The following is a 13,422-nucleotide window of genomic DNA, read 5'->3' as shown; positions in this document are numbered from 1 at the left end:
TACATTATATTTAAAAATATTATTAAAATATTCTTTTGGCTATAAATGACCTATGAAACTTATAATAAATTAATACAGTAACACACAAAACACAATAAGACTGATCTTTTTAAATATAACTATATCTAAAAAATTAGCACTATATATATTCCAGCTGTTCTGTCTTATTTTTATTTCTTTTCTTTTTATTTGAGCTGTCTTCTATCTTCTATGCAATGACATCTTTACATGATTCTAAAAAATTGCATTTCAACTCGAAAGGTAAGTAATCGTACTCTTCGGATAATGTTTTTAGCATATACCTTGAACACTAGATGGACTCGAATCTCGAATCTTATGGCATGAAATAACGTTGCGGGTGATTTGGAAATGTGTAAATGTATTCTACTGTTTGTTTTTTGTATTTTTTCAAGCCACGATGCGCGGTGAATGATAATCTGATTTCGTAGAAAGACGGAAGACGAAATTTCACGTTTATGAAAAAATGTATGACATATATCATCCTAGTGTGAGTAATTGTATTTAATTTAAATAACCAAAAAATAAGATGTATGCAATCCAAGTTTTTGTAAGAATGTTAAATATTCTTATTTTCTCATGCTTACAGTATTATCACTTGTGCAAATTCGGTTGTAACGATCCTGTGAAAACAAGTACTGCCTTTTATGTCTACATTGAACTATGTGAAGGTATTGTATACAGTTTTGACAATACAGAGAGAGAGAGAGAGTATATATAATTAAGTTATAAATTTACATACAATTTATTGCTATCGTGATTTACAGTGAAACGATTCTGGGATGTCAAATATAAGTATAAGGAGGAACTTGAACTATTCTATCTCGAGGTGAAGAAAAGTGAGCATTCTTCGCTAGAAATCTATATACCTTGGCCAACCAAATACAGCATTTCTATTGATAAAATTGAGAAGATGCAACAGGCATTGCAAAATGAACGGTAATTTCAGGATTTTGATGTTCATGTATATCTTTGATATTTTCCTATAATGATTTCTATCCACACTTATATAAATAACAAATTTAATCCAACAGATTGACATTTGTATTTAAATCTGAGGATAGCAGCAGTGTTTTGTATACAATAAGCGCAGGTCTTATAAAGCCAGCAGCGCCAGAAGCAACTAAACAACTGAAAGAAAGAGAAGAGAAGAAATATAATTTGGAGACAGAAATCCGAAGAAACACGTCAAATTTATATGAATTAGCAAAAACTATAGTTATTGCTCATGAAACTAAAGATCAAAATTCTAATTCTGGTCCAAGCGCTGCTGTAGAATCATCGAATACAGATTCCAGTTTGGAGATATTATGATACTTTTTCTATACATAATATTGAATTATCATGTAATATATATTTGCTTATTGTATTACTGTGTTTATTTCTTTTTGATATTGTCATATTTATAGCTTATATATGAATCTATTAAAATTTTTAAGGCTGTTCTCTTTACCTAAGAAATATACAAAAGTGATATATAGAAGGAAATAGTTAACATATTTTTTGTAAAGCATAAATAACAAAATGTGATGATGAAAGGGTGTAGATGAAAAGTATAATGTTGTATATTTTTAATATTTATTTTTTAAAGTAATTTTCACATATGCGCGCGTATAATGTAGATTTTGGGAATACTTCTAAGGATTGCATATAATTGTTTAATAAAGTGATATGTAATAAGCTGCCACTGCAAATATATATGCATTGAATAAATTAAATCTTCATCTAGCCATAGTACTCTCGTGTATTAATTAGTAGACACTACAAAATACGAGGCACATAATTTTTTCTTTGCTTATTGTAAAACTAATTATAATTACAACGAACAGAGTTTATAACTAAACTTATGTCTAGTAATGCTATGAAATATTATGTATATATAAAAAATATGTAACGAAATAATATAACTTAATAAAAATCCTTATGAATTAAAAGTAAATTTATCTACAAAAACAAAGACCATACGATATTTGTTTATATATACATATTCTGAGTCTTTGAATCACCGCGTTTTCGACCACACATATCCCAAAGTTGTTAAATAATTTAATTTCTGCAAAGCTGCATGTAATATCAATGAAAAATAATTAATACACATGATGATGTTTTCTTATAATGTATATCAAGTTACGATGTAAAATCCAAGTCATGAAAATGATATTTCACTTTGACATAAAAATATTTTCATCTGAAATTGTTTATAAGATTTTTATATAGTTTGGGGCAGTTGAGAGCTATGTAAAAAAAAATGGTATTGTTAAACGCTCCAAGATATAAAAGTAATGTGTATATGTATCGATAAGTATCTACATGATGATCTTACATACTTTTGCAAAATTTAAGCAATCTTAATGTAAATGCAAAATTTAAATTTGTTTCAATTGCTTTACGAATTAAGCTAATAATCTCACATGTGACGAATCTTTAGTAATTGTAAACATGCCCCACACTTTTCTCTGTCTGTTTTATTGTTGAATGTGTAAATTTGAGTAAATTCCTTATTTCAGAAAGCCACATTATATATGTGCGAAAAGATTAGATTTTAAAACTTACATACAAAAATAATGTATAAAAAACAGGCACATTAAAGATTCTGTGTGAATTATTCACATCTTCTGAGTTGCCACTATTATACAGTGTGTTCAAAATCGATCGTCAATATTTCTATAGATCTAAATCCATCCTTCTCCTGTGTATAAGAATTATATATAAAATAGATACCAAAAAGTGGTTATCAATCCACATAACTGCAGTAAGGCAACTAGATCTCAAGAGGTACTCGAATCTATCACTAGTGATACAATTAATTTTCGTATTATGTAAAATGCTTGATATTAACAAATTTTACGAATAATTCTAAAGATTATTTATGTATGCATTATTGATTTTAAATGAGAGATATTGCAGATAAAACTTGGTCGATTTCATCGATATAACGAGCTTTCCACAAGCGATATTTGTAATTAATAAAATAAAATAGAATAGAGAGAGAGATTATAATTAATAGATTTTGATAAAAAACATTCTGTGATTGTATAATGAAAATTAAAAATAAAGTTTAATCTTTAAATAAAATTAAATAAGTTACATCATTTTATACACGATTTGTATAAAATCTACCAAGTTTTATTTAAAATATTCCTTCTCTTATTTATATTTATAAGGTTCGTAATTCAATTTTCAATTTCTCGTATAATTATAAGATAAAAATATATGACAAATCAAAAAGTTTATATACAATTATCTCATTAACATCCAACAAATTTTCTAGTTATATTGCGTGTTATTAAAAATCGTCCAATTATCATGTAGGCAGTGCCTACATGGTATGCTTCATTCATTTCTTAAAAGATGTCTATTAGGCACTTTTTAAAAAATGAATAAAACATACCATAAATTCAATTTAGATTGTACAATATTTGTGTGTGTATGAAAGTTCTAGAAACGATTAAATTTTCTATAAAGGATTAATTATTAAATATTAAAATGATTGTATGTAAATCATAGAAAAGTTTTACAATTATTAGAAGAAAAGTTAATTTACAAGCTTCTTTCACAAATGTAAAATTTAACAACTACTTCAACATAGTTTTCACAAATCATCTACAAAATCAGAACCAAATCTTAAAAAACGTTCGAATATATGTTGATATCAGAATATGAACTTGTCTTACAATAGTATCTTTTGTGTGGCAAACTTAGTTAAAATATTGATAGTATAATACTACACCACAATATTCGAGCTATTAAATATAGAAATATCATCCATTATTATCCTCTCCGCAAAATATTTGGTTATATATTTATATATACATAATATATATTTAGCACATATTAGTAAAATTATCTTATCTCATAAACTATAATATGAATGTACATAACTAAAATAACGAAATATAGTAAATATATAATTGGATATATGTTAAACAAACTTAAAAGATTCTGATATATGATATAAACATGCTGCTTCACACAATGTCATAGAGCTCATATTGTCTAAAGTCACCATAATCTTGCACAAGATTAGCTATATGTAAATGAATTTCCAATTATTATAATGAATAGTACGATAAGAATGATAAGAACGAATAGAATGATAAGTTTAATTAAAAAGCGCATGAATATTACCTGTATAATGATCATTATTGTTGCATATATATATAGCGCCATTTCGATTTCAATTATTTATCACATGAGCATGAGCAAGTTTAGCTACATTTTGATTTATTTTATGTTTTCTCTATGAATGTGTTAATTATTGTTTGCATTATGATTATCCTTTTTTTCCTAAGTCCTACAGGGATATATAAAATCTTCGAGTAATCGCGTGTGTTACTGTACATAATAGTAGTATATATAGATAACAAAATGTTGAAAATAATACATCTTCGCGTAAAAGTATAATGGGACATATCTAATGCTAGTGACAGGACAGTGTTTGGAGAGATCACTTCTGTGCACATATAGTTTAAAATTATTTCCATTTTTATGCGAAAAAATTTCTTTGTCAAAAGATTGGTAGGCTTCATTACTTTTTTCTTTGCTTAACATATTTGATGAGAATTTTTTAATCAGTTTCAAGAATATTTAGAGTTTATTTACATATTAGTACTGTCAATATAAATCGCATTATTTTTATACCCAGGTACTAGTTATCCACAGCCGAAAAAATTTTCAATTTTTGTACCTAAAACTTCCACAAAAAAATCTGATTTCTCAAAAAAATTTTATTTATAACAAATTCAAATAAGCAAACAGTTGTAAAAAAAAAAAAAGAAAAATTTTTTTAAATAATGCGTTATTTGACTTCTATCGCCATTTAAAATTTTTGAAGAAATACTTATTATACAACAAAAACAAAATAGCACAATTGAATTTATAATAATCCTAGATCCCTCACAGAAACAAAGTTGACATGTTACGACTTTTTTCGAACAAATCAGTCGGCTATGAAATAAACAGAGTTTAAATTTTTGTTAGCCTATCATGTCTGTGTGTAGCATATATAGTATTTAATTTTCAATAATCTCATAAAAAACGTGATCTTTTATTTTATAATCATCTCATCTAATATTTTTATACACAGAATGATAAACAGAATCGATTAATCAAAACATTCTAATTTATTAATAGCCTATGTATAGTTTCTCAATATTCGATACTTACATCAAATTTGACAATGTACCTGGATAATATCCGAAATAACAATATGATATTCTTGGATATTGACAGCACTATTGTATCTCATCAACTGTATTATCATAAACAATGATCTATATCTGCATACATATGTTATTTAATATAAAACTGGAGATTGTAAACTCCAAGTATGTACCAAGTACCTATTAAAAGCATCATAATGGAGAAAACCTGAGATTCGATAAAAAATTTCTCTTGTAAATCTGTTCGACTGCGATCGTTAATATAGTATTAAAAAATGAGAAATATGTATACATGATGAGAGATATATGATATAATATATATATATATTGCTCAGATAAACAAACTGCATTAACGCAGTTGCGCAAAAAATTTCATTTTGCAGTAGTAAAAGCAACTTTTTCTTCAATTATGACATGCTGATATTTCCATTCGCTCCGAGATATTAATGGCTAGCACCAATCAGCCATATAAGTAAAGTCTTTAAACAGGCCTTGTTCTAAGTCACTGAGAGGCCGAGGATCTTTCGGAGGCGTTAGATGTGGCTTCTCTGATGTAAATTCTTCATCAAAATTACTTACATCTTCCACCGAATGCTAATAACAAAGAAACATTTTTCATATGAGAATGTTAAAATCTAATCTCTGATCTGATACTAATTACGCAATCAATATTTAAAATTTAATTTGTACTAATAGAGAGATATTACCTTACGTATTCAAATTTTATACAATGATAAAACATTAAACAAAATCGATACTTACGATTACTGGTACAAAAGGTGGTTTCACACGTCTTAGAAGCAGATCATCCCAAGTAATGTGTCTGAAAAATGCTTGTTTTTTAACGTCTTCCGCGTCTCTTTCGCTGCTACCTAATCTTCTGTCTGGATTCTTCCTTAACAACTGTAATAGCAGAATATGTGGATAAAAGATATGGATTGAAATGACATAATAAACAAAAATTAAAAATGCTTACTCTTCTCATGATTGCTATCGCTTCCAAAGAAAGAAATCGTGGATATCGTACTTCATCGTTTACAATGGAGTCAAACACTTCTTCCTCATCATCACCTGGGAAAGGAGACTGAAAAACATTTTATTTACATATCTCATCTGAATATTGAAAAAAAGACCGAAATATAATATATTTTACAAATAATAAAATTTTACCTCTCCAACAAGCATTTCAAAGATCAAGACTCCAAGTCCCCACCAATCTACGGCTCGCGTATAAGAAGTCTCTGTCAAGACTTCAGGCGCTAAGAATTCAGGAGTACCACAAAAAGTACCTGTCTTATCTCCGTATCCCATACCTTCTTTACATAGGCCAAAATCTGCGATTTTAACATAACCTTCCGTATCCAATAGTAGATTATCTAATTTCAAATCTCTGTAAAATCAAAACATAAACATTGTTAAATATATTATTGTATTACTACAACATGTTACAGTGATAACAAATGATAAATGTACCTGTAAATAATGCGATTTTCGTGCAAGTATTGTAGTCCTAGAACAACGCAAGCTGAATAAAACACAGCGCGAGGCTCTCCGAAAACATCGGCATGTATATGCATCATAAGATCACCACCAGCCGCATATTCCATTACAAAGCATACATGTGCCTATAAAAAAAAATCATCTTTTTTATTCTTTTTTTCGTCTTACAAACTACATCAGAAACATTAGAGAAAAAATTATTATCTCGTTAGTGATACCTCAGTTTGAAAGCACGCAAATAGATTTACGAGGAAAGGATGGCGCGTTGTGTTCGCTACTTCGAATATTCTCTTTTCAGACAGTAATGACTCCACTTCGTCTCTAGCTATAATATCTCCCTTCTTCAAGGCCTTGATTGCGAAATATTCTCCGGTGTTTCTGTATTGCGATAGTATCACTTTGCCGAAATGTCCACGACCGAGTACGGAGAGCAGTCTAAAGTTTTCCAGGGTCATACCATTAATCTGAGAGTGTCTTCTCGACTCATAGGCACTATCTCTGTATTGAAGGGGTCTGATTGGCAGTTCATATACAGCCTGAAAGATAAAAATTTTTAATTGGAACAATATATATACAAATGTTGTTATGTTTCAATGCATTGTTAAAAAGTTAGGCTGGTTAAATATATAATCCCTGTACATATCTATACAAAGATAATCATATGTTAGTATATTATAAAATTAAGACACTTCATACAGAAATATGTCTTAAGTACAATGGCACAGATTACACACTGCAATGTTTCAATTATTCAATTCTCTATATGATAATAGTTCTCAATTATATCTATAAACATTATATAACATTATTAATATAATATTAAAAATACATGCAGAGGCATATATAGACTGAAAGTTTAGTAAAGATCAGTGTATAAGAGTATAATTGTTTGAAAATAAAAAGGAAAATAGTCTATAGAGTGAAATAGAAGCATTGAAAATAAAAAAAATATATTTGTTTCTTCTCCAGTAATTACATGCAACATACACTACGGCAAGCAAAGCAATGTTGTGTGTACGTGGAGGTATGTACCTCATCCTCAGGAAACTCGACGACAGGTTGGGGCGAGGGTGTGCGTGGAGAGGGTGGTGCAATCAGCACAGGGCGGGGCTCTGTCACCAGGGGCCTCAAATTTGCGCCCTGAGGCCCGCCCTTTTCCTCGTTGTGCAGAAAATCAAACTCCCTTAATGCACTCTGTAACTACATTACTACCTCCTTAGCACTAATACTTGGTTGAAATCACAGTAAACTTTAGATTGCATACTAGAATTGTTTCAATTGTACACATGCATTACTACATAGCTAATATAATTTAAATTTTGAAAAAATACGTATTTATATTCTGTAAAATTCCGGCTACTATCATCATAGGGAGTTTGGAAGGAAATTGTTGCTTTTTCAAAATTGGCAGAACGCAAGAAAATAAAGTTGTATTCGTTATGAAGTAATTGATATAATATAAACTGTCGATAGAAAACAAAAGAAAACAAAAGGCCTGTGTATTTAATGAAAAAAATCTGTGTAATAACTAAAAGATGTTCTTTTCAAGCAAATGCACAAATTATATATATAAACTAATGCTACTATTTTTTATATAATTGAAGAAACACATAATATATCTGATAACATGCCGCATCAGGATATATATGTAGTATAAATACATTCATTAGATTATGACTTTAAAAAGTAAATCTATTTTATATATATATTTCACATATTATATATTCATTTTATAAACTATTTGGGCCCATAACCAAGATTCCCAGCCTTGAGAGATTGTCTCTAATACATATTACTACTCATATTCCTATTATAGAGTGATTAAAAAAGTATAAGAAACTATGTCAGATATATGTATAAAGTAAATACAATAAATTATACATATCGCTATTAGAATATAATTGAATTTCACACATATAATATCATGTTGCAGACTTATAACAATTATATGATAAAAAAATTGCGACATTAACAATCTTATATCTTTACATCAAAAGCAGAGGTTGACAAATACATATTATGCAATAAATACCGAATATCATCGTGTATCAATGTATGTGTGACCTTTGAACTTATTTGATTTAAACATACTGACAATTATATGTAAAAAGACATGTGTACAAAGAGACATACCTCTTGATCTAATTTAGGAGGCGGTGTAGGTGCAGGTGTAGACGGTTTCTTCACAATAATTGGTGGCGGTGGGGGAGGATGCTCCGGAGGACGTGGCAGAGTTGGACTACTACTAGTTGTTGACATTCCCAAAGGCCGCGCACCGCCTAGTCCACCTTTCTCCGGATCAGGCACTTCGCCGGGAGTCTCGGGCTTATCTTCTATCGAGGTATCAAATGCAAGTTGCAATGGTTGCGGTCCTGCAAATGAATCTGTAGATGATATATTTTCACAAGATTTTGCAAGATTTGCATGTAAACTGTGACTGATTTTGACTCGTCTTACCTGTCGGCGGACTTTCCGAGCTTCTGGAATTGTGCAATGAAGGCGCCGAACGTTTAAGTAGTCTACCCCAAGTCGCGACGTTTATATTCATTTGATTTGCTCTTGGGAAATTTTTCACTTGTTGCTTGAAGATCTTTCGTTGACGCTGCAACTTAGGCTTTCGCGATATCATCGGATTCAAGAATTTTATTTCCGCGAACAGAAGACCTTGCGGTTCCAACTGTAAGGCCATTCCATGTCGAACATCGTCAATGAATTCCTCTAAACGTAAGAACTTGACCGCGCATAGAGATCTCCAATCTCTCCAATAAATGCCTATTTCAAGTTCTCTCGATTTATCTAGTTCGATAGAAAACCTAGAAATAGATATACAATATAAAGATCATTGAACATGATATAATTACATTATTAGCTAAGTATATGCACCTTTGGTCCCAAGCTTGTTGGGAACATAAAAAAAAAACAAAAGGCCTGTGTATTTAATGAAAAAATCTGTGTAATAACTAAAAGATGTTCTTTTCAAGCAAATGCACAAATTATATATATAAACTAATGCTACTATTTTTTATATAATTGAAGAAACACATAATATATCTGATAACATGCCGCATCAGGATATATATGTAGTATAAATACATTCATTAGATTATGACTTTAAAAAGTAAATCTATTTTATATATATATTTCACATATTATATATTCATTTTATAAACTATTTGGGCCCATAACCAAGATTCCCAGCCTTGAGAGATTGTCTCTAATACATATTACTACTCATATTCCTATTATAGAGTGATTAAAAAAGTATAAGAAACTATGTCAGATATATGTATAAAGTAAATACAATAAATTATACATATCGCTATTAGAATATAATTGAATTTCACACATATAATATCATGTTGCAGACTTATAACAATTATATGATAAAAAAATTGCGACATTAACAATCTTATATCTTTACATCAAAAGCAGAGGTTGACAAATACATATTATGCAATAAATACCGAATATCATCGTGTATCAATGTATGTGTGACCTTTGAACTTATTTGATTTAAACATACTGACAATTATATGTAAAAAGACATGTGTACAAAGAGACATACCTCTTGATCTAATTTAGGAGGCGGTGTAGGTGCAGGTGTAGACGGTTTCTTCACAATAATTGGTGGCGGTGGGGGAGGATGCTCCGGAGGACGTGGCAGAGTTGGACTACTACTAGTTGTTGACATTCCCAAAGGCCGCGCACCGCCTAGTCCACCTTTCTCCGGATCAGGCACTTCGCCGGGAGTCTCGGGCTTATCTTCTATCGAGGTATCAAATGCAAGTTGCAATGGTTGCGGTCCTGCAAATGAATCTGTAGATGATATATTTTCACAAGATTTTGCAAGATTTGCATGTAAACTGTGACTGATTTTGACTCGTCTTACCTGTCGGCGGACTTTCCGAGCTTCTGGAATTGTGCAATGAAGGCGCCGAACGTTTAAGTAGTCTACCCCAAGTCGCGACGTTTATATTCATTTGATTTGCTCTTGGGAAATTTTTCACTTGTTGCTTGAAGATCTTTCGTTGACGCTGCAACTTAGGCTTTCGCGATATCATCGGATTCAAGAATTTTATTTCCGCGAACAGAAGACCTTGCGGTTCCAACTGTAAGGCCATTCCATGTCGAACATCGTCAATGAATTCCTCTAAACGTAAGAACTTGACCGCGCATAGAGATCTCCAATCTCTCCAATAAATGCCTATTTCAAGTTCTCTCGATTTATCTAGTTCGATAGAAAACCTAGAAATAGATATACAATATAAAGATCATTGAACATGATATAATTACATTATTAGCTAAGTATATGCACCTTTGGTCCCAAGCTTGTTGGGAACATGGACGCCAGCTAGTCTGTCCTACGGTTTGATTATCCAATTTTATAACTGCCATAATGTCATCTGAAATCAATGATAATCAGTGACGGATTCAAAATAACGCAATTTTTAACATTATTCGCAAAATATTGAAATCTTACTGCTTGTTTCGTCTTTCACGCTATACGACTTGCTCGAACTGAGTCCTTTGACACCCTTAACGAAGCTACGTATATCAGGACTAGCAGCATGTTCCCTCCGCGTACGACCAGGTACTTCTTCCGCCAAGTCTTGACATCCCATAAGTCTTACCTAAACATTTTGCGGCATGTAATATAAGATAAACATATCGATTATTTATTCCATTTTCTCATTCAGCATACCTCTAATTGTCCCGTGACAGCAGCGCATCTCGATACTGAAGCTGGTATGGTGGTTTTACTTTCCAAGGGACCGCGGAACGGTTGTAATGATGTATAAGTAACGGGAACTGGACTAGCCGATTGCACGCTAGCTAATTCTCTTTTTAATTGAGCCGCGGTACCGCTGTCAGGGGGTAGCTCTTGTCTTCTGAGTTCAAGGGATAATCTGAGCAAGTCCAATTTTCTGCTGGATTCCGCGAGGCTTGCCTGAGCCTGTAGTGATTTATGATTTATATAACAAAACATACTTTCATACATAAAATATCTTATTAATATAATATTAGTTTAATATTGACAAGGAATATAACTGTATATGTAGACAACACAACTGTGATATTCAACATAGTTAATATTTATTAACAGCGCAATCAATATATACATCCTTGTTAATTTGTATAAATGCTCAATTTTCAACACAGAATGTGTTTAACAGTCCTTTCGTAATAATTTAGATAAAAAAGCTATAATATACGGAATATATTTCAAGAGAAATATAAATTAAACACACAAATCACAATATACAAATTTACAGTGTCCTTCAATAACCGTAAACGATGGAACGCAATATACCGCATACAAATATCTTACAATATAAATAAATAAAATGGAAAGCTTGTGTAAAGCCTAAAGAATCGATATATTTCAAATCTTCAACAGCTATCGCGAAATATCAGATATCACTCTTTTTGCGATTTGAATGCCGGATGACGTTCAAGTTCGTTCAACGAATAGGCCCGTCCTCTCGCTCCTCTTTCCTCGAAGTATCTTCGGCAATGTTCGCATGTACACGTTGGATTTTTCGACGGACCTATATGATGACCGGGCTTTCGAAACGCACTGACTACCGTTCCAAATCTTGAAGCTTTTATGATATGATCAGTTCTTTCTCCGTATGGCGTAGCAAAGGGAGACGTTACGCGGGAGGGTATGGTCGAAGGGAGAGGAGACGGGCTCTTGGATCCAAAGGGACCGATACGATCGCGTAGAACATTCGAATACGGAACGTAATTGCCGCGTGTCGCGTTGGATTCCTCCGTTTGATCCTTGCTCGCGCATCGACGTACGATCGAATCTTTTTTAACGAGTGACTTGTCATCACCGGCTATGAAATTCCAACCGACTGCTTCACTCTCATCGGAATCCTCGGCACTTTCCCCAGACGACCAACCTATCTCGTGTTTCTCCAAGTACTCTCTCATCTTCCTATTTTGTAGGAGATGCTTCCGTTCGATTTGCGGCGATCGCCAAGTCCTTTTTTTCTCATCGCCGGTTTTCGCCAAAATATCCATTCTACGTATTCTATCGCGATCCGCGGAATTGGCGTATTCGAAGCTATCACAAGGTGTCAAGCCGGATTTGCTGTTGATCAAGGACTCGATATCTGAAAACGTGTCCTTCGATGACGTCATAGTCGTTGAATCGTACGGAGAGAGAGCCGTACTGGATGACGCCGCAGAACATGGGGCGGAATCTAGGTCTCGTATCCCGCTGTACGAACTAAATCGCGAAGGATAAAGGGAGCTCAGCATTTCGTCGCTGTCGTACCCCTTTGAACTAGCCAACGAGGGCATCCTCATCGGTGCGTTTCGGAAGCTCGCGCATCGTCGCTCGGCGCTGCGCTTCAGAAACGCGTTCGCGTCCTGAAATCCCCGCGGTAAGTTATCCGTCGCCTGCGTGTGAGTGACTTTGACGTCCTCGTTCTCAAAGACGGTCATGGGTGTGCCGCGCTCATCCTCGCTGGTCGTGTTTGTACTGGCGTCATCGTCGGATCCTGTGCAGTACACGTCGATATGTACCGTCCGTGACTTGCGCTTGTCACTGCTGTTCTCTTTCGCAGAGGAGTCTGATTTTTCTGTATCTACGGGAGGAACGGAACTGGTGGTCTCAACCGATGCTGGAGACGATCGAACTTCCTGCTGGAAGACAAGATAATCATAATATTCCGGATTCCCTTACAATATAATAAACTGTCGTATACATTCAGGATCCATCGAAGATGAC

General features: G+C 32.7%; 3 protein-coding genes across 4 annotated transcripts in view; 1 reads left to right on the top strand and 2 right to left on the bottom strand.

The window, feature by feature from the left end:
* The first annotated feature begins 291 nt into the window (after positions 1-291).
* Positions 292-1,752, top strand: LOC115239115 (tRNA-splicing endonuclease subunit Sen15-like). The gene is made up of 4 exons (XM_029813470.1): positions 292-508; positions 608-689; positions 786-957; positions 1,053-1,752. Exons 1-4 carry the CDS (start codon positions 485-487, stop codon positions 1,330-1,332), a joined length of 558 nt encoding a protein of 185 aa, XP_029669330.1. The 5' UTR covers positions 292-484; the 3' UTR covers positions 1,333-1,752.
* Positions 1,593-13,422, bottom strand: part of LOC115239116 (serine/threonine-protein kinase N) — a 27,662-nt gene continuing 15,832 nt past the window's right edge. Inside the window, exons 7-18 of the mRNA XM_029813471.1 lie at positions 11,383-11,634; positions 11,161-11,311; positions 10,996-11,083; positions 10,570-10,925; positions 10,246-10,484; positions 7,713-7,880; positions 6,899-7,216; positions 6,654-6,805; positions 6,351-6,570; positions 6,157-6,264; positions 5,943-6,083; positions 1,593-5,774 (exon numbers count right to left, since the gene is read on the bottom strand). Of these exons, the coding sequence (XP_029669331.1) occupies positions 5,631-5,774; positions 5,943-6,083; positions 6,157-6,264; positions 6,351-6,570; positions 6,654-6,805; positions 6,899-7,216; positions 7,713-7,880; positions 10,246-10,484; positions 10,570-10,925; positions 10,996-11,083; positions 11,161-11,311; positions 11,383-11,634 (2,337 nt within the window). The 3' untranslated portion in view covers positions 1,593-5,630. The remainder of the gene's footprint in view (positions 5,775-5,942; positions 6,084-6,156; positions 6,265-6,350; positions 6,571-6,653; positions 6,806-6,898; positions 7,217-7,712; positions 7,881-10,245; positions 10,485-10,569; positions 10,926-10,995; positions 11,084-11,160; positions 11,312-11,382; positions 11,635-13,422) is intronic.
* LOC115239114 overlaps positions 11,758-13,422 on the bottom strand; it is a 3,916-nt gene continuing 2,251 nt past the window's right edge. Inside the window, exon 2 of one of the 2 annotated variants that reach the window (XM_029813468.1) lies at positions 11,758-13,337. In XM_029813468.1, the coding sequence (XP_029669328.1) occupies positions 12,099-13,337 (1,239 nt within the window). In that variant the 3' untranslated portion in view covers positions 11,758-12,098. The remainder of the gene's footprint in view (positions 13,338-13,422) is intronic. The other variant, XM_029813469.1, reaches the window with a different exon arrangement.

This window comes from Formica exsecta, unplaced genomic scaffold (genome assembly GCF_003651465.1).
Source record: "Formica exsecta isolate Colony F162 unplaced genomic scaffold, ASM365146v1 scaffold365, whole genome shotgun sequence".
NCBI lineage: Eukaryota > Metazoa > Arthropoda > Insecta > Hymenoptera > Formicidae > Formica > Formica exsecta.
Note: the sequence above shows the minus strand (reverse complement) of the source record. Positions and strands in the feature narration are given on the sequence as shown.